The 21,418-nt window shown below is 45.1% G+C and overlaps 1 protein-coding gene across 1 annotated transcript; it reads right to left on the bottom strand.

Annotated features, from left to right (window-relative positions):
• Positions 1–3,884: 3,884 nt before the first annotated feature.
• Positions 3,885–21,214, bottom strand: PNSB5 (NAD(P)H dehydrogenase 18). Its single transcript, XM_087675088.1, has 6 exons — positions 21,057–21,214; positions 20,763–20,943; positions 20,519–20,579; positions 20,065–20,127; positions 4,273–4,331; positions 3,885–4,166 (listed from the first exon to the last, which is right to left on the bottom strand). The coding sequence occupies exons 1-6, from the start codon at positions 21,161–21,163 to the stop codon at positions 4,020–4,022; spliced, it is 618 nt and encodes a 205-aa protein (XP_087531214.1). The 5' UTR covers positions 21,164–21,214; the 3' UTR covers positions 3,885–4,019.
• Between the last annotated feature and the right edge of the window lie 204 nt (positions 21,215–21,418).

Here is a 21,418-nt window from a genome sequence, read left to right as displayed (position 1 = left end):
ATCAGTCCAATAGCATTTAAAACATTGACATAGCATTCTCAAGTGATCTGGCATCAAAAATAGACATCCCGAGAAGCGTAGATAACCTCCAAACATTGAAGAAGTGATGTTCCCCAAAACCGTATTATAGTAAACTATCATAAACTGTGGGCCAATGGCTGAACCTAGGAGCTCCAACTGATGCCCAAACTCATGCAAAATGTGTCAGGTATGGTGCCAAGTGATTACCCAAGGCCATGAGCAATGCTAGAAGATGGACATGAGGTGGGATGGATCAAATGTGATCAAGAAGGGGGGCAGCCCAATCACCAATGCAAATTGTGGCTGTTGTCTTGGCCTACTTCTAGTTGTGCTAATGCCAATGGGGCACAAGGGAGCTCAAGGGGAGCTCAATGAAGCTCTAAAACATGCCTAGACAATCTAGGAAGCAAGTGAACCATAATACATACCACTTCAAGCAGAGCCATGGCTGCCATGAAAACTGTAAACTGTAGGTATTCTCCACAAGTTGAAGTAATGTCTCTGGTCAAGCTTGAGCTCTTGGGAAATATCTGATACAAGTTGAAGGGAGTGAACCTTGAAGCGGAAACACGGAGCTAAAGCAAGAGCTATGGTGAAAGGAGCAAGATCGAGAGAGAGAGAGGGAGAGAGAGAGAGAATGTGAAAACACCAATAGTCACAATGTGTGACTGACCTTCCCTTTATTTGAATGTCACTAAAACAATAAAGAATGAAGTGATAGTGATGGGCACCCTCCACCTAAGGGTACAAGTATGCACATAACTGATACATGGTGTGGAGTCCTGTCAGTGTAACTAATACACAGGCGGCTAGGCACATGTACCTTTACCCCCAACACTTTAACCATTTACCTCCAAAATTGTATGTTTCTTGTCCACAACCTATCATTTCGTCCATGATGCATCTAATTTTTCCTTCATGTACTCTAGTTAACTCTAACTAATTTGTTCTCACTCTCCAAATGAGTCTCAATGTCTAATTAACTTGTGGATCGCCTATCAATCAAGTGGTTAGGTGCACAAGTTAGTGGGGGTGATACATGTTATTTTAGAATGTCTAAACCTTTGGAAGCTTATTATTTCCTTTTCTTTCCAATTTGGAAAAATCTTCAAAGTGCTAAAGTTTTCTTTGCTAAAGGGGTAGTTAAATGTTTGGGATGATGGTCTGCAAGAGTTCTAGGATATTTCCAAGTTTTGTAATTGGTATCGACTCAATGCTAAGGAGGATAATCGCATGTAGGTCATCATACAAGTGGCTTGGCCTACTTCTATCAAGATTTTCCACAAACACATTATGAAATTCTTGGTCTCTTCCAAGCATTGGATTCTTTGGAAGTGTAAGAAGAGAATAAATTTTCAAAGAGGGCTAGGTCACTATCTACATAAAACTTGGAGCTTTTGGAAGAAAAGATTCCCTTTGTCAAAGTTTAGGCCTTTGGAACAATAAAGTAAGATATGCTTGAGGGCCACCCCTTTAGTCGAACTCAACTTGGAAATGGAAATGAATTATAATAGATTCCCTATACATGAAGAAAATATGTTCATCTCCTCTTAAAGAATATCAAGAAGCTAAAGCTTTATGCGTCACATTGTAGAAGTGGGCAAATGTTTTGTTGACATCTATAAGAGAATAACTCTATTTGAGGATGCTTGTGATCTTGAAGAGAACTCTCTCAAGGCTTAGAATTTGATTAGTACCACCCTCGAGGTTGGTTTATATGTTTATGATGTATGCCTAGTTAGAAATTTGAATACCATCACTACATAAGATATATCTAGAGGTTTAGGAAAGTGTGTACATTTACAAATAGCCTAGTTTCTAATAAGATAACAAACTTTGTCTCCAATCTTAGAGAAAAATGTAGTGGCTTTTAAAGGTCCAAATAGATTAGCCCTAGTTTACAAACTAGTTTGCAAGAGAGTTATAAGTGCCAACATTTTACTTTAATATAACTTCCCATTGTAAATTAAAAAACAATAGAAATAACTACTAGAGGTCATGGTTTTCATTGCTTATAAATTCTTTAAGGAGCACAATGAAAAGAGGAAAGGTTAGTAAGCTTAATCTTATCAAAGTTATCATTGAGACAAGTCTTAGTTGGGAGGGTGGCTCTACAAGCATCATTGCAATGCATGTAGATGTGGATAGCAAGTGTCATAATCCTAACAACAAGAATACTCCATAATGGTGATGACAATATCTTAGTGGAAAATAAAGAGGGGGGATGATTTAGCTCTAAATGTATGATCCCATGGCATAATGAACAATGGGATTAGCAAATCTAGGTTTTGGATTAGAATCATAGTCTAGTTGCCTTCACTTTTAGGCTTACAATACTTGCCCAAATAAATGGGAAATACCATCCTTTTAAGTTTGATAGTTCTTTAAAAAAGCATATTCCATATTGAGATAGAGTATATTATTTAGACATGAGTTTAATACACCAAGAAGAGTTTAATACACCAAGATCCAAAAGGTAAGTGCTATAATTAAAGCTTTTTGGCAAATTTGAGGCTCCACATAGGAGAAAGATATCAAGCACTTTAAACCAAAAATGCATAAAGCCTTATTCTTGTAGCCCTTACTCTATCTAAAAAATGAAGCAACTACAACAAGTAAAGATATTCAAGATGAAATTAAGGAACAATTGAATGCTTGGAAAATTCCATGAATAAGTTTCATTTTGATTATTTGTTGCAGGTAGGAAAAATAAAGTTTTTGTCACAATTGAAGGTAGCAAAGGCCAAATCCATACATACACAGAGCACATTTCTAAGACTTAAGGCTCACATGGTAGCAAGCATTGGTTTTGAGCACATTATTATGCATAGCATAGATGGTAAATTGATTGGATTACTTTCAAGTGTTGGCACACATGTTCCAACTAAGCCAACTTTACTTTTGTAAAGGTCTTTTACCAAAGATCGAGATCATTATATATTCATCAAAATAAAATATGCAAGCCCCAAGACTAACAAATGGGCATCATATTAAGTTTTACAAACCTTTTGGGAACCTTGTGGAGATGAAATGTGCATTCCTAGAGCGCAAGTTCTTTGTGGTAATTCTCCATCTGAGAAAGATCGACATTGCTATTTTTATATCCTAACTACTATAGGTTTGATTTTGTCAAGTGTAGGGGAAGTTTGTATTAGTTAACAATGGACCTAGATAATAAAGCATATAGAAGGGTAAGTTGAGATTTAACCTAGTTCAATTAGATGGTTAGGCTTCAATCTTATATTTTATGAAAGATTGATTAGCAATGCTTTGGCCATTCCAACCCATTTGTTTATTTCTTTAGCAGATGCATCTTTATAATGGTGTACATCCTCTACATATTAACTTCCTACATATTTGGATCAATTTTGGTATATTGCTCGAATAAGCAAATTCCATTAAGTCAACTAAACAGCATAATTCACTGGTCACCGGGGCTATAATTTGTCATTGGAGGAAAAATACCCAAAACAATCAGACTACAGGCAAATATATAACTCAATTGGTAGTTGTATTGGGAAGTCCATGTTTTTGCTCCCAATATGTATATGCCAATATGAAGCTTCAGGAGAGTCTTCCTTGGAGCACCAGATTGTGTCGGAGGTCATGCACATAGCATCCTTCCCATATTCAATAGAGGCGCCTTGACATATAGTTGTGATGTCATCAGCAGGTCCTCTGGAGGGAAAGGCCCTGAGTGACATTATCCTCCACCCCCATTGGCTGTTTGCATCCATTCCCTCAAAGTTCAAACAAGAATCAAAGCCGACCAGGCTGTTGTTGAACATCATTTTCCACATTAAATATAATCACATGAATGCTTTCCTTTCCCCCCCACCAACAAAAAAAAAGAGCCAGTTGAGGATATTAATTAGCTTGCCAAAGAATATGACACCAAGACCCAGGTTAACCCTGACTTCAGGATAAAATTACAGGATTCTATGATACATCCAACTACTCTAGCCTGTACATTCCAATATACAACTGACCCTGTGAAGTTATTTTGCTGCAGTTTCAGACAACCTTTTCTTCCTTCGCTCCTTGTAAATCTCAGGAGGAAACTCATGATCTTCTGGTGGCTTGGCCATTTCAATCCCAACATATGCAAATATAAACAAGACAAGTCCAATAAACAAATACTCCACCTGTAAAATTAACAAAGGATTGAAGTTGCTCAGTAGTTTCTATTATTGATAAAACCAACTACCACATACACAAAGATAGCATACAAAATAAACTTGAGATGTATACCTGGACATTGAACAGCATTCCCATGTACAGAGCAGGTAGACTTAACCATGCCAGATAAGCTGCAGCAATAGCAAATGTCAACAAGAGACCCATTGCATTCTATATAAAACTAGCACTATTTTGACCAGTCCCTCAAATAAAGACATTTCTGCTGAGGAAGGTAGGTACCTATAACTGGGCTGAAATCAAACCAAACAGACATATAGCAGAACACACATGGAGAAGCATCTTACATCACGGCCATTTAGTTCCACCAGTCATGGCACATCAGTGAAATCTTATGGAACATCAGTTACCCGGACAGTTAGATCCAAAATTATCAGAAGACTTCCAATCCCTGAAATGTTTTTCGTTTTAAGAAAGTACCACAAAGAAGGGGTTGCCAAGGATTGAGGTCAGTAATATATAAAGCACTATATTCAGAGTTCGTGGAATATCACTTTATGCCTATAGAGTGTTCGCAAATGTGTCTTTCTCAATGTGCATCTATAGGTTGTGAGCCTTAGTCTCTAAGTTAGACAAGGACGTTTGGAGCTTAGGCACTGGTCATCTCTGTCACTTTCCATCCATGCTCAACAGTGTTCATCCTCAACATGTGATGCAGTGGGAGCTCATAACGCAGCCAGCTGTAGCCGTGTCTTAGCTGCCCAAATCTGTTTGTTTTCATACCCAGCAGGTTGTCACCTTTCACAGTTCCTTCCCAGCTACAACATAGCATTCCCAGCATTAATGCACCAAAATACAGGCAGCTGTCAGCAGTTTTTTATATTTTAGGTGCCTCCCATTGAGCAATAAAAATTGAGGCAGGAATTAATCACAAATCATATCATTTCAGCCCTAAATTAACTCCTGAAAACATCCCCAAAACAATTTTTTTGGAAATGATAATATAGTTTCAAAGTGGTAGGACAAGGGTAAAATGGCTCTTTATGGCCAGCAGTGTGCACCTCAATCCCAGTGCCAGCTGAAACCAGTCTTCCTCTTTTACATAAGGGAGGTAGAACCCTAAAATGCACTCATTTAGAGCAATTTACAACAAGCAATAAATTCATGAAATAAATGATAAATTGAAAATTCAACACTTCAACACTTTGGAAAAGATTGCCGTGAAGAAATTGAGACGAGCCAGCACCTAATTGGCCCCAAAACATTAGCATCCCGTATAGTTTTCCTTTTCACATTAATTCGGGTACCTGTTGTACAATTGAAACTTGACTAGAATGCCCAAGAAGAGTCAAAGTCTTGGCCCAAATGTGAGACATACGCCCTCAAGAATCCCCTCTTCCTCTATCGACTGACCGATTCTCCAACAACATTAGAATGTGAAGCGGTCCTCTATAACCAGGAGTCACAAAATCTAATTTGCCCCTATATTCAACAATCGGATAGGCCAAAATCAAATCCGTTCCTGTTGCATCCAAATCAGCCCACTGTAGACCCCCAGAATCTCACCATTTTGCTGTCCACTAGCTGAGTTTACATCAGCAACCTTCCTCAATCATTGATGCATTACATGCACGCATCCCATGCATCCCTATAAACCCTACTGCTTGCTGAGAACAATAAATTAGCAATCCACAACACATCATGTTCAAATCTCGGGTTCAAATCTTCAATTTACATCACCATTTGGCACATGCATCAAGCATAGATGAGATAGAAGAGGTGGGAGATAGAGAATTCTGCAATTCAGCCCTCAAACAGTGACTAGCATCCATCGCAAAATCCAGTGTGCCCCTTGATTCCACAATTGGAGAGGCCCAAATTGAATCCACTCCTCATGTGGAAATCAGCCCACCCACAAACGTCCAAAATCTCACCCATTCTAGTGTCATTGCTTGAATATACATCAACAACGTTCCTCAATCATTGAGGCATGCATGCACGCATACCAAGGCTGCCTTGCAAACCTAATCCTTGCTGGAAACACACCGAGAACAGCAAATTAGCAATCCATAACACACCAACTTCAAATCTAAGGCTCAAGTCTCCAATTTTCTTCACCAAATGGCACATCCATCAAGCATTTATGAGAGAGAAGAGATGAGAGAAAATTCTCCGATTCAATGCTCAAATAATGACCGGCATTCATCTCTTGCCCAAAAATATGTCCAAGTCAGGTCAAATGTTACATATCTCAAATACTAACTTTGATGGTGATTTTGATGGCAGCAACAGCTTCAAAAGGGAGGTAAAACCCAATTGCAATTGACTAGTTGTCCTCTTTTGTCATCGCCTCTCACTTACGTGGAGAAGAAAACAACTGCCCCTATCCTACCATGTGCACAATAGCCAACTTATCTGAGGGCTCCACATGCAGTCACCTCCTATTGGACATTACCTAGCTGCTGTTGCTTGCTCCAGATTTACCCTCTGCTTCTGCTGCAAACCCTAGACTAGCAATCCTCTATAGCAAAACCCACGCCTCTCTCTCTCTCTCTCTCCATCCACAACTAGCCCAACTAACCTCCAACAAGCTGCCCCAACCTTGCATGGCATGTTCCTTCTCCACCCACCAAGTGGCACACTTGCTAGTGCATAAGTCAGCCTCTAGAAATGAATTTCTAGTTATTGCTAGAAATACACTAATTGCTTAGCCCTACTCATAAATTGGCCACTACCCTCTCAACACCCCCTCTCAGGCCCAAAAAGAGGAACAAGAGAAGAGTGAGGTGGAGATGCAATGCTACATACTGAAGAATGCTCAAGTGCCGCTTGGGCAGTGTCCCTCATGGGAAAATTGTTGACTTGCCCAAGCGCCCGAATACAAAGATGATGAAAACATGCAATGCATAAGAGGAATGTCGGACTTTGTGTGGTGCTGAGAACCATAAGGATATGCCCGTACTCAATCTCGGGAGGTGGCTCCATGCTAACCAAGTGACCAAGACAAGAAGAGAAGAGGAGGAAGAAGATGTAGAAGATCCCTAAGATCCAAGATTTCCACCGAAAAGGGAACCAGTAGTAAAGCACAGTAGTCAAAGTGAGCTGGAGAACCCGAAACTCAACCTCGGAAGAGAAGCCACTAGCTCCGTGCATCCATGCTGGAAGGCATACGAAGGCCTCGTCACCAAGTCGTGGCTGAACCTCCGAGGTTCCGATTTAGGTGGTACCTGAAGATTCTGGGTATCAGTAGAAGAGATGATTGATCGAAGACAGCCAACCCAAGAAAGTAGAGGATGGGTGAAGAACTTCATGTGGAGTAGATTCCCCCTTTGAGGTGGGAGATGGAGGGGCTTCCGCTGAAGTCGAAGAAGAAGTAGATGCCCCCTCTAAGGGCAAAGAAATAGCATCCCCCTCTAAAGTAGAGAGGGAATCCAAAAACTCATGGATCACGGACTCCGAAATATCTAATGACGAAGAAAGTGCCGCTGATCGTGCCGAAGAAGATATCTGAGATGCCAAAGAGCTCCCAAAGGTAGCTTCTCGAACCTGAGTAGTCGAGAGTGGGGAAGGGTGGGGCTCAGAATGAGCAAGAGGTGACAATAGTCGTTGTCTCTCAATGGAGCGGACTGGGTAGCCGAAGAAGAGGAAGGAGTCGAGTAGCCACTATCTCTCAAAGGAGCGGACTGACGAGGAGACGGTATCAAACGATCACGGTCTCTTGGTGGAGCGGACTGCAGAGCCGTAGGTCATGGAAGCCACTATACCTAAAAATAAGTGGGAGAAGACTACTGCTAGCATTGCGACGATCTCCAAGAGGTTGTAGCGCCAATCGATCCTCCATGTGCTCGAAAGGACTTAGTGCACATCGGATGTGTCTTATTGCCTTAAGCATAGTACTCTGATAGACGATATAGAATGATCTCTCTGGCCCAGAAAGGAGAGGTGGCACAAGGAGTGTCTGGTGGAAGACGCATGTACTCCGGAGGGGTGGGGAGCAAGGGTCGAAGTCGGCAAGCATTGGTGGTGTGTCCGGTGATGCCACAATAACCATGAACCACGAACTGCAATGTCCGCCTCAAGGGGTGTGAGGGCAGTGTGAAGCACGTACCGCAATGTCTGCCTCCAGAGGTGGGAGGGTAGTGGAAGGGCTGGAAGTGAGCTGCCATTGGGAGAAGGATGCAACCAGCAATAAGAGGTTGCAACCAATAGAAAAACGCAGGTGAGGAGAGAGAAATACTAAAAACGCAAGCAACAGGAGAGAGAAAGACTAAAAATGCAAGCAGGACAGCTTGCAAGAGAGAGAAAGACTAAAAAACGCAGGCAACAGGTGAGAGAAAGACTAAAAACGCACGAAAAACAAGCAGCAGCAGTCAATATGCTGAAATCAGCTCCGAACAATGCGTGATAGGCTAGAAACAAGCGCCACACTATTGTAGACAGCGATGGCCAGCTTGGACCGCGATGTCCTCCATGTTTGGGGTGTGGGCAACAAGCTGAAACACCTAAAATCTGCAAAAACGAGATTGTTTTCTGAATGGAGAGTGATCAGCAACAGTCGCTTTGCTGTAAACAGCTGCAAACTACGGGTGGAAGACTGGAAACAAGCACCAGACTGTAGATGACAGCAAGGGACAGCTTAAGATTGCAATGTCCTCCGCGAAAGGGGTGTGGACAGCAAGCTCAAAACACCTGAAACCTGCAAAAACGAGATTTTGATATAGCGGAAGAAGAAGATAAGTGGATGCCGAACCCGCCACCGGTCTTTGCCTTCACTGGAGTGGAGGATCTTTGCCGTTGTTTGGGCAGATCCAACTCTGATACCATGTCAAAAGATGACGTACTAGCGAGACAATAGGGTTGGTAGGGAGGAACACGAAGTGAACTCAACAAACATGAAGAAAAGAGAAGAGAAGAGAAGAAACTCTGATGAATGGAAGGATGAAGTTTTGAATCATGGAGTGAATGTGACACAAGGGAACAAGGGTGCCATAGCACAAGGAAGATAATGAAGACAGCCACGAACCACCAACCGCAATGTCAAGGGGTGTGAGGGTAGTGAAAAGCCTGGAGAGAAGAGGTGACGGACTGAATGAATCAGCCGTGAGGAATGAATGAGAGAGTGGCCTATAAATAGGCACAGTCAATCTAGGATGGCACCCCTTTTTGGGGCTGCAAACCCTAAACGCAAAACGCAGAAACACAAAAAACACAAATTGCAGGTGAAGGGTGAAGGGTTTCTCAACAAAGGGCAAACTGGCCACAATAGAAAACAAGACCCAAAGCCCAAACATATTTGTCTAATACCATGCTAGAAGTGGGTGCAACAATGGAAGCATAGAAGACTGCTGTAATAGATTGCATAACACGAGAAAAGAGAAAACAAAAGAACACTGCAAAGGGATAACTCAGAGATATGCTCAAGAAATGGAATCCATAAACCAAGCACAAGACAATTCCATACGACAATGAGTTACTCGCTGCATGGGCACTGGGGCCGGCTCCCTCTCTCCAACGAGACCTGCTCTAGAAGATTGCAAATGATAAATGATGACTGTGGAGGAGGAAGCTTGAATATACAAGCAATAAATAAAGTAAATAATGCATCAAATCGGCCAACATCTGGGATCACAATAAATGCACTCGACCATCAAATAACGGCCCAAATCACCATAATAATGACAATAAGAAATGCCTAAAATAAACAATAATGCCCAGCCCACTGTTGCACATGCCCAAACTCACTCATGAGCTAACTAGACCATTAACAATAACTTAGTACGCAAGCCCTTGTATCGCTCTTGTGCCTTGATATATGGATTCCATTTTTGGAGCATATCCTATCTGTTACAATATTGTCTCTTTGTTTCCATTGCTCCCCACTATTCTAACTAGGTATCAAAGCATGTCCTCTTGGTTCTAGTGTTGTCTCCTATTGTTTTACAGGTCTAATTGCACATTAAATGCTTGCATTTGTTGGCACTCATTGTTTGGTTGCTCCAAGCAATTGTTCTTGATCAAAATAGCAGTGTCAACCCCAAGCAACTATAAATCAGCCTACATTTTGTTGTCTACATTTGAGTTTTACAAATATCTGAATGCGTTCTATTGTCGTTCTTTTCACATAAGTCAACTTGCATTTTGCCAAAACTATCTGCAATTTGCTGATGCAGCTGCCATTTTGACTGATCGGCTAATAGTTATCTTTTTTCAACCTTTTATTTTTCTCTCGCATGCTTTGACTCCATCATCCTCAACCTATATTTTCCTCTCAATTTACATTTTCAGCCTAATTATGTGTTTAAAACCTGCTTGCACTGAACTCGTGGTTTTGGGCTAAGTCTCAACACATATCTCTTTCTAAACCCTTTTTTTATTTCATCTTCTTTGCACCACCTCTCACAAGGCACCTCCGTTGCCCTACTGATGATAAGCTTAAGGTGTTAGCAGATATTAGTCAGCTCATGGTGTGAGTCTGTGTGCAGAGGCTGGGCATTTTATGTAGCATTTTATGCAGTATTTTATGGCACATTTTTGTGGCCATTTATGATGTATTATTTAGCATTTGTTGCTGGCCGACCAGCATTAAATGCTGGCCGACTGCATTTTATGCTCCCCACTTTTTGTGGCTATTTATAGGGCTCCTCCTCCACAGTCTTCAGTGCTTCAGCCATCAGTGGAGATCCTTCTGGGAGAGAGGAGCCGGTGTTGAGGAGCCCACGCAGCCAGTGACTCACCGTTGTATGCTGCTGTCTCGTGTTCGATATGGATTCCATTTCCCGAGCATACATCTGAGTTCTCATCTGTCTACTGTGTTCATTCTTTCTTTCTTTCTTCTGTCTTGTGTTTCAGCATTTATTTCAGCATATTCTTTACGCTTCCATTGCTGCACCACTTCTGACATAAGGGACTTGACTATCTCACCTAGAGTACTGTGATGAAAGCTTGGTTTGTGCAAAAGTGTCTGCTGTTGTATGTTGTCCAAAAGCCATCTTCTGTCACCAAATGCCATCTCCTATTCCAAAAAATTGGGAGAAAGACAACTACAAGTAAGAAGTCCTTACTTGGAAGCTACATTATGCATGCACCTACTCTGCTCTTCTCACATGCATCTCTAAAGAAGTCCTTCCAACGGTTACCTCTTGCAATACAGCTTCAAAAAGTGTGGGAGAACTTACAACTTATTTATGAGGCTTCATTGACCATGTAGATTGTGTTGAGAAACCCTTCACCCACAGTTTGCATTTTTGTGTTTCTACGTTTTGCGTTTAGGATTTGCGTTTAGAGTTTGCAGCCCCAAAAAGGGGCACCATCCTAGACTGACTGTGCCTATTTATAGGCCACTCTCTCATTCATTCCTTACGGCAGATTCATTCAGTCCGTCACCTCTTCTCTCCAACCTCTCCACTACCCTCACACCCCTTCAGGAGGACATTGCAGTTCGTGGTTCGTGGCTGTCTTCATCATCTCCCTTGTGCTACGACACTCTTGTTCCCTTGTATCACATTCACTCCATGATTCAGAACTACATCATTCCATTCATCTAAGTTTTTTCTCTGTTCTCTTCTCCTCTCCATGTTTGCCGAGTTCACTCCGTGTTCCTCCCCGTCAACCCTATTGTCTTGCTAGTACGTCATCTTTTGACATGGTATCAGAGCTGGATCTACTCACCTAGCAACAAAGATCCTCCACTCCAGTGAAGGCAAACACCGGTGGCGGGTTCGGCATCCACTTTTCTTCTTCTGCTGCTGCATCAAGATCTCATTTTTGCAAATTTCAAGTGTTTCAGCTTGCTGCCCACACCCCATTCACGGAGGACATCTCAGCCGAAGCTGTCCATTGCTGTCTCCATCAATCAGTGCCTGATTTCCAGCCCTCTTCACGCAGTTTGGAGCTGATTCCAGTCAGAGACAACTGCTGTTCCTGTGCACACCTGCTGCCGTATAGCCTCCCACGTCATCATAATCCTGCTGCCTACGTTTTTAGTCTTTCTCTCTCCTACAAGTTGTCCTGCCTGCGTTTTTAGTCTTTATCTCACCTACTGCCTGCGTTTTTTGTCTTTCTCTCCTGCAGGCTGTCTTGCTTGCGTTTTTAGTCTTTCTCTCTCTTGCAAGCTATCCTGCCTGCGTTTTTAGTATTTCTCTCTCCTCACCTGCGTTTTTCTACCGGTTGCAATCTCTTACTGCTGGTCGCATCCTCCTCCCACTAGCAGCTCACTTCCAACCCTTCCACTACCCTCCCACCCCTTGAGGCGGACATTGCAGTTCGTGCTTTACATTGCCCTCACACCCCTTGAGGCGAACATTGCGGTTCGTGGTTCATGGTGACTAACCTCTTCCTTCTTCAGCAAGGCACACTGGTATCCATGGCTTCTTTACCAATAGATGACCAAACTACTAGGTGCTCCTATTGTGGCATCACCGAACACACCACCAATACTTGCCAACTTCGACCCTTGCTCCCCACCCCCCCAGAGTATATGCATCTTCTGTTAGAGAGGATCACAGCCAGGCAGGTACAGCCAGCCTGGTGCAGTCCAGTCGGACTGCTGCAGTCGGACCTGCAGCAGTCGGACTGCCACGTGGCAGTCGGACTGCCACGTGGCAGTCCGACTGCCTGCAGCCATTTTATTCCTGGCTGCGCCCTATTTTGGCGCCCCGTTCTAGGTGATTTTTCGCCTATTTATTGCTGACGTTTTCAGCAGTCTGGCCACTATTCTCTGTCGCAGATTACAGACCGGTGCCGTACAGATCTCTGTCTCTGTTCACAGATTTCAGACAGCAGACAGTGCAGACTGCAGCAGACTTCGAGGTGGACAGCAGGTCGCATCGTCGAGGTGGAGACACGCAGTCCAGCGCACTGCGCCCGTGTATATCTTTGTATTCAGCATTCTTTATACAGCAGGTCTTCAGTGTACACTGTCTCTTTCTCTCCCTTCTCTCTCTGCGTTCTCTCTCTCTCAGTCCTACGCTTCCGCACCGCTGCACTCTGACATGGTATCAGAGCAGTGTTTGAGGGCTGACTGAGCGCAGAATCAACCTGAAGAGGAGTTTCCATCGCGACACAAATTTGCGTTTTTTGCGTTTAAGGGCAGACAAGAGGGCTGCGCCTTGGAACAAGGCTGAAACGAGTGTGGGCGCACAGGAAAGGAGTACAGGTGGTGGATTTGCTGCTGTTTACTGCTGTTTGTCGCGGAGAAAGTTTGAGTTTTCAACCTAAAAGTGCAGGTTTTGCTTTTTCATCGCCTCCGGCGGGTGAAGAAGCTTCGGGACGCAGAAGAGCCTTAGCAGGCTGAGTTTACCCAGTCAGAGGGGGCTGCTTTTGCGTTTGAGAAGGCATTGCAGGTGAAGATGTCTACAGAGATGGACTTGGAATTTCAGGCGATTATGGACCGGAAGGTGCCTGTCCTACCGGCTCTTCCTACAGATCAGAAGCTCGACGGCGACAACTACCGCATTTGGCGCGTTATGATGTTGGCCATCCTTGAGTCCTATGATTTGGCGGAGTTGGTACAGGAAGATATTGACCGGCCTTCGGTAAGAGATGAGTCCAAACTCTCTTCCGATGCTCGTGCGGAGTTGGCCAGGGCCCAGTCTCATTGGGACAAACTGAATGCCAGGATTCGATCCTTTCTCTTTCTATCATGCACTACAGCCGTGATCGCTCACATCGAGCACTTGACGGTGGCTCGTGAGATATGGCTGGAGCTTGATCAAATGTACAATCGGATGACCCTGATGAAGAGGGTTTCTTTGGAGGTACAGATGCGGACCTTGTCCGTCAATAAGTCTTCTTCGCTAAGGGAACACATTAACAAGCTAAGGCAGCTACAGATGCAGGTTCAGAATGCGGGGAAGCCAATTTCCTCCGAAGACATGGCGATTACACTCTTGTCCCAGTTGCCGCCACGATTCGGTACATTTTACTCTGCCTTTATTGCTTCGGGGCGAGAGTCTACTCTTCGGTGGGAGGAGTTGGTTCCTATGGTCTTGGACCAAGAGGAACAGTTAAAGGGACAGAATGCTTCCAAGACGGAGGCGTTGACAGGTCAAGCCTCTCAAAAGAAGGGGAAGGACCAAAAGAAGAAGGGGGATAACAAGTCCAAGAAGGACAAGGAGAAGGACAAGGACAAAGACTCCACATGCCATATTTGTGGAAAGACTGGCCATTGGAAGAAGGATTGCCCTGACAAAGACTCGAAGGACACCAAGAAGAAGGAAACCAAGGATTCTGGAGCAGTGGCTGCACCCTCATCAGCTGCATTTCTACATCTAGTTGTCATTGAGGACGCTTCACCGAATGCTTCTGATGCTGCGATGGCGGCTTCCCAATCTCGAGAGTGGATTATTAATAGTGGTGCCTCACGGCACATGACTCCTTCATCAGATGGTGTTGCCCAGCTGCGACCTTCGCGTGGGCAGGTTCTCATTGGAGACAGCTCTTCAGTTTCTATTGCAGGTCGGGGTAAGATGCAGCTTATTCCGGATGGACGAGGTGGCACCCATACTTCAGAGGTTTTGCATGTACCAGGATTGGGGTACCATCTCCTTTTAGTCCATAAGATTTGCTCTCTTGGTCTTCTGGTGGAGTTTGACAGTTCTACAGTGCGAGTCCTTGATCGTGAATCGAGGAAGGTTCTATCATCTGGATATGAGGAGAACGGCATTTACAAACTGGAGTCTTCCACTGCCCTCTCTACTCTTCTTCTTACCTCACAGTCACAGTCTGAATTATGGCATGCTAGGTTTGGTCACCTGAACTATGACTATCTTCGGAGGGCGTCACGGGGACAGCTTGTTCGAGGGTTGCCGGATATCGTGGTGAGCCAGCAGCCATGTGTCTCCTGCATAAGGGGGAAGCAGCATAGGGATGCCATTCCCCACACCGCTTCGCGGCGGTCTACTTCACCGATGGAGTTAGTATCTACGGATCTATGTGGCCCTATGAGGAATGAGTCCCTGCGTGGGAGCTCGTACTTCATGCTGATCGTGGATGACTATAGCAGGATGACATGGGCCTACTTTTTGGCACTAAAATCAGAAGCTTTCTCGCACTTCAAGGATTGGCTTCTCTTTGAGGAGAACCGATCAGGCCGGAAGTTGAAGACCTTGCGATCCGACAAGGGAGGTGAATTTGTCTCTAATGAATTTGCTCGGTTTTGTGCAGATAGAGGAATTCACCAAGAGTTTGCCAATACGAATACTCCACAAGAAAATGGTATTCTCGAACGGAAGAACCGCAGTGTGATCGAGATGGCGCGCACCATGATGGAGCACCGACAGACCCCCCAGGTTCTGTGGGCCGAGGCTGTGGCTACTGCAGTCCACATTCTTAATCGATCTCCTACTTCGGCCGTGGAAGGGATGACTCCATTTGAGGCGTATTTTGGGTCGAAGCCAGATGTTTCTTACTTTCGGGTCTTTGGGTGTGATGTCTATGTTCACATTCCCAAAGCTCACCGTGACAAATTCGAAGCGGCTTCCCGCAAACAAGTATTTGTTGGCTACAGCTCCCAGTCCCAAGGCTACCGACTCTATGATCCCGTCAAGCGGGATGTATATACTAGCCGTGATGTGCGGTTTGTGGAGGTTCCGGCTTCTTCAACGGGTGAGGAGCATCCCGTTCTTGGAGATCCAGGGGAGAGTTTGGCTCCTTCTACAGTTCCGCTGGAGCCTGTGCCGTTTGATTATGATTCTGTTTCTGACACAGAGTCTACTGTTCCACCGGATCCTTCTGAGGAGTTACCACCGGTGGACATTCCAGAGTCTTCTACTGATGGAGAACGACGAGGGGAGGTTCGGCCTCCTCCTCGCTGGGCCCGTGACACACTCCGTGATTCAGGGATCGAGGGGGTTCCTGAGGAGTGGGGACCGCAGGATGGTCCGCGGCGGTCACGGAGGCACCAGGCGCATTCTTCGGAGCTTGTTTGCTCCAATTATTGTTTGATGTCCCGAGTTATCCAGGATCGAGAGCCCACCTCCGTGAAGGAGGCTTTACAGTCCGCCCCATGGAAGAAAGCTATGGAAGCTGAGTTGGAGGCTATTGAGAGGAATGGCACTTGGTCACTTGTGCCACGCCCCCCGAAGAAGAAGGTGATTGGAGTCAAGTGGGTCTTCAAGACCAAATATCTCAGTGATGGTACTTTGGATAAGCACAAGGCTCACCTTGTTGCTAAGGGTTTTGCCCAGCGCCCAGGGATTGACTGTCATGACACCTTTGCCCCTACAGCTCGTATGGCAACCATTAGAGCTGTTCTTGCTTTGGCTGGCCATAGGAGATGGCCTGTTTATCAGCTGGATGTGAAGTCGGCCTTCCTGAATGGTGATTTGAAGAAGGAGATCTACGTTGAGCAGCCTCCTGGCTTTGGTTCTTCGGACGGGAAAGTCTACAGGTTGAAGAAGGCCCTGTATGGTCTCAAGCAGGCCCCGCGAGCTTGGAACGAGAAGATTGATTCGTTCCTCCAGACTCAGTTGGGATATCGGCGGTCCAAGGCCGATCCGCAGCTGTATGTTCACACTTCCGAGGATGGTTGTGTGCTGTTTGTATTATATGTTGATGATTTGATTGTCACAGGTGATGATGAACAGCAGGTCCAGGAGACAAAGTTAGCTTTACATCGGACGTTCGAGATGACGGATTTGGGGCTACTCCATTTCTTTTTAGGACATGAGATTTTTCAGTCTCAGAGGGGGATCTTTCTCTCCCAACAGAGATATGTACAGGAGCTCTTGGTGTCTTTTGAGATGGAAGATTGTCGGGCCCTCTCTACTCCTATGGATCCGAACTGGAAGGCCACTTCCCACTCAGCTTCTCCTTTGGCGGATGCTTCCCGCTATCGACAGTTGATAGGGTCTTTGATTTGGCTTCTCAACACCAGGGTTGATCTATGTTTTGCTGTTGGGCTCTTGGCAGGGTTCATGAGTGAACCTAAGACGGTACATTGGCAGGCTGCTCAGAGGATACTTCGGTATCTGAGGGGGACGTCTGATTTGGGGATTCATTACCCCGCAGGGACAGATGGGTCAGATCTTGTACTTGCAAGTTGGAGCGACTCGGATTGGGCCGGTGACGTGGACCACAGGCGGTCTACAACAGGTTACTGTTTTACTTTGGGTGCAGGTGTTATTTCTTGGAGTAGCAAGAAGCAGCCCACGGTAGCCCTTTCGTCTACTGAGGCGGAGTATCGGGCCGCGTCTTCCACCACATGCGAGGTTGTGTGGCTTCGGAGACTATTGGAGGAGCTTGGGTGCCCCCAGACTCGTCCTACATTGCTGCGATGTGACAATGAGAGTTGCATTGCCTTGGCAAGGAATCCTGTTTTTCATGCCCGGACGAAGCACATTGAGATCCAGTACCATTTCATCCGAGAAAAGCTTTTGGATGAGACCATCACTGTGGAGTATTGCAAGACGGAGGATAATCTTGCGGATTTGTTTACGAAGGCGCTTCCTCAGGCTCTACTTCGGCAACATTCCAGATCCCTCAGGCTTCTGCCCTGCCCAGGCTCTGAGAGGGGGTGTTAGAGAGGATCACAGCCAGGCAAGTACAGCCAGCCTGGTGCAGTCCAGTCGGACTGCTGCAGTCGGACCTGCAGCAGTCGGACTGCCACGTGGCAGTCCGACTGCCTGCAGCCATTTTATTCCTGGCTGCGCCCTATTTTGGCGCCCCGTTCTAGGTGATTTTTCGCCTATTTATTGCTGACGTTTTCAGCAGTCTGGCCACTATTCTCTGTCGCAGATTACAGACCGGTGCCGTGCAGATCTCTGTCTCTATTCACAGATTTCAGACAGCAGACAGTGCAGACTGCAGCAGACTTCGAGGTGGACAGCAGGTCGCATCGTCGAGGTGGAGACACGCAGTCCAGCGCACTGCGCCCGTGTATATCTTTGTATTCAGCATTCTTTATACAGCAGGTCTTCAGTGTACACTGTCTCTTTCTCTCCCTTCTCTCTCTGCGTTCTCTCTCTCAGTCCTACGCTTCCGCACCGTTGCACTCTGACATCTTCCACCAGGCACTCCTTGTGCCACCTCTCCTTTCTCGGCCACAAAGATTGTTTTGCATCGGCTATCAAAGTACTATGCTCAAGGCAATAAGACTCATCCGATGAGCACCAACTCCTTTCGAGCACATGGAGGATCGATTGGCGCTACGACCCCCTGGAGATCGTCACAATGCCAACGGAAGTCTTCTCCCACTTATTTTCAGGTGCAGTGGCCTCCACGACCTAGGGATCTACAATCCGCTCCATCGAGCGACAGTGATTGTTTGATACTGTCTCCTTGTCAGTCCGCTCCTTCGAGAGACAATGGCTACTCGACTCCTTCCTTTTCTTCGGCTACCCAGTCCGCTCCACTGAGAGACAGCGACTGTTGTCCACCTCTTGCTCATTCTGAGCCCCACCCTTCCCCACCCACGACTACTCACGTTCGAGAGGCTACCTCTGGGAGCTCTTCGGCACCCCAAATACCTTCTTCGGCACGACCAGCGACACTTCCTTCATCATCAAACATTTCGAAATCCGTGATCCATGAGTTTTTGGATTCCTTATCTATTTCAAAGGGGGATTCAGAGGGGGATGTTATTTCTTTGCACTCAGAGGGGGCATCTACTTCTTCGACTTCAAGGGGGACCCCTCCACTTCCCACCTCAAAGGGGGAACCTACTTCACATGAAGTTCTTCACCCATGCTCTACTTTCTTGGGGTGGCTCTCTTCCACCAGTCATCTCTTCTACTGATACCCAAGATCTTCAGATACCACCTAGATCGGGACCTCGGAGATTCGACCGCGACTTGGTGACGAGGCCTTCATATTCCTTTCAACATGGATGCACGGAGCTAATGGCTTCTCTCCCGAGGTTTAGTTTCGGGTTCTTCAGTTCACTCTATCTATTGTTCTTTATTGCACATTACCTTTCAAGTGGAAATCTTGAATCTTAGAATCCTCTACATCTTCTCCCTCCTCTTCTCTTCTTGCCTTGATCACTTGGTTAGCATGGAGTCACCTCCCGAGATGAAGTACGGGCATATCCTTATGGTTCTCGACACCACAGAAAGTCCGACATTCCTCCTATACATTGCATGTTTTTATCATCTTTATACTAGGGCACTTGGGCAAGTGAACAATTTTCCCACGAGGGACACTATCCAAGTAGCACCTACTGCATGAGCATTCTTCAGCATGTAGCATTGCATCTCCACCTCACTCTTCTCTTGTTCCCCTTTTTGAGCCTGAGAGGGGGTGTTGAGAAACCCTTCACTCACAATTTGCATTTTTACGTTTCTGCAGATTGTGAAAAGTTAGTATAGTGCACTTGACCCTAATTGTTTTTGCAATGTCATTATGTTCATCACAACTGCACTAGAGGTATAGACTTGTATGATTTGCAATCAATAACATAGCTAGTTTCTTTGACAAAAATTGCTTCTTTGTTAATCTACCTTCTTGTACCTCTACTTGCGAGTGGTCGTTCACCCCATCGATGTTACAGCCCAACTAGCGTCTCCTATGGTCTTGTTTAATACTAAGCTCCTAGTCCTCCTACCAATTTGATAACTCACTTAGAAGTCTACCATAATGAAGGCTTATACCTTCAATAAGAACCAATTTTTACTCCTTTTGGCCTTTGGCGTCGATGGTCGTTCTCACACTACCATTGGTTTTCTTTTTCGCTTTAGGGAGAGTCGAGTGGTTCCTCTTACAACAACACACCTTAAGAACGTGAAAGCGACCTAGTATGCTTAAAGCGTACATATCTTACATTGACACCTTCTAACCTACAAAACCTACTTGATAGGAAAGTGTGTCTACATGTCTATCTACACAAAGATAAACATTTTTACCAATAACCTACACATAGTTTAAAAAGTTTCACAAAATCCTTTTCCACAAGGGCAAACAAAATCTCACCTTGTCCACCAGTAGGTGCTCCTAGTGAATCAAACTCCTCTTTCACTACCTCCCAAAAAGGTCCTATCAATTCAAAGATTAGCAAATCATGAATATCATTATTCAAAAGCTAAACCAAGAATAGAATCAAATAGTAGATACTAAACCCTTATCACATGTATTTACCACTAAAAACCAAACTATTGTCTTTCTTATAAGCTTTCACAATGATTAGAAGAGACTCTTTGACAAGGATGGATGTATAAGCTATGATACCCTAACTCTTTCAGCTGTAAACTTTTTGTTTCGTTATTGCTCATGGATATTTGTCGCCTTGCAAAGTCTTTTAGAACCCACTGCCTTCTGCAAGCCTCATGATACTCCCTACTTTCTTTAAGCATTATGTCACAAAATGTATGTCTTCACAAAAACCAACTTTCATTTTGTAAGTAATTGATATGAGGCAGCCCGTTACCATCCTCCCCTTCATGATAGGTATGGTGGCCATCTGCGATGCCATAAGGAAAAGTGTCCTCCTGAAAGACAAAAGGGGATGAGCATCAAAAGCACCAGAGAAGAGTAGGAAATGCAGCCTCCTCTGTTATGCCACCTGCTTGAGCTGGCTAAGCATGTATAATGTATGTTGCATTGGCCAGCATCAACACAGTGAAGATTACAGACTTTTTTGGCTCCACATTCAGGAAAGTGGCGTCGATTACCTCACCCTCTCGAGGTTCTCCTGCAGTGCGGTGATCAAAAGTGGTGTCTTCAGGCAGGTCAGGCTCAACCCCGCCCTTTCTCAATCCACGCGGAGCTTCAAGGCGTCGCAGCACAATGGCGGAAGGTTTGCACAGGGACTTCGGCAACAAACTCAGGCCAAGCGGAAGAGGCAGATGATGGCTGGTTGCCCCCCGCAATCCACAACACAGCCATGGAAAGGCTCTCACCACACAACAAATGAAAAAACCCTCAAAATGAAAAACCAGAAATTTGAGGGAGGCCTTCTGGCGCACCTGGAAGAGGCTAATGCTCTGCCGTCGGCATGGTTGCTGGATGCTGCGGGTGATAGAGCTGAGGTTTTGACGGAACAACAGGACTGGAGAGTGGTCGCCATTCTCATTCTCTCTCTCGCTGTCTCTGTGTATTTATATATACTCACGAAGCTGGCTATCCTTCCACCCCAAATTATCATCGCATTGAGTTTTTTTTTTTTTTTTTTTTTGAGACATTTTTCCAGGTGGGGAAAACTTAAAAGGGGTTCTTTTCCCTTGTTTTTCCCTTGGCCTCATTGGAGCTATTCCTCTAGGCCAACTTCTTGGAAACTGGTTCCAATGGGTTTTAACAAAAATCGGAAATTGGCCTGGCCACATGGGGG

This window comes from Lygodium microphyllum, chromosome 1 (assembly GCF_053477565.2).
Source record: "Lygodium microphyllum isolate KBCC chromosome 1, Lygodium_microphyllum_v1.1.10, whole genome shotgun sequence".
Lineage (NCBI taxonomy): Eukaryota > Viridiplantae > Streptophyta > Polypodiopsida > Schizaeales > Lygodiaceae > Lygodium > Lygodium microphyllum.
This window is presented reverse-complemented; position numbering and strand designations above follow the sequence as displayed.

Coding starts and splice junctions, on each gene's coding strand:
- PNSB5 (XM_087675088.1), bottom strand. CDS start 21,163: ATGAGAATGGCGACCACTCTCCAGTCCTGTTGTTCCGTCAAAACCTCA. Junction 20,580..20,762: donor GAGAACCTCGAGAGGGTGAG/GTAATCGACGCC, acceptor TTTGTCTTTCAG/GAGGACACTTTTCCTTATGG. Junction 4,167..4,272: donor GAATGCTGTTCAATGTCCAG/GTATACATCTCA, acceptor TTAATTTTACAG/GTGGAGTATTTGTTTATTGG.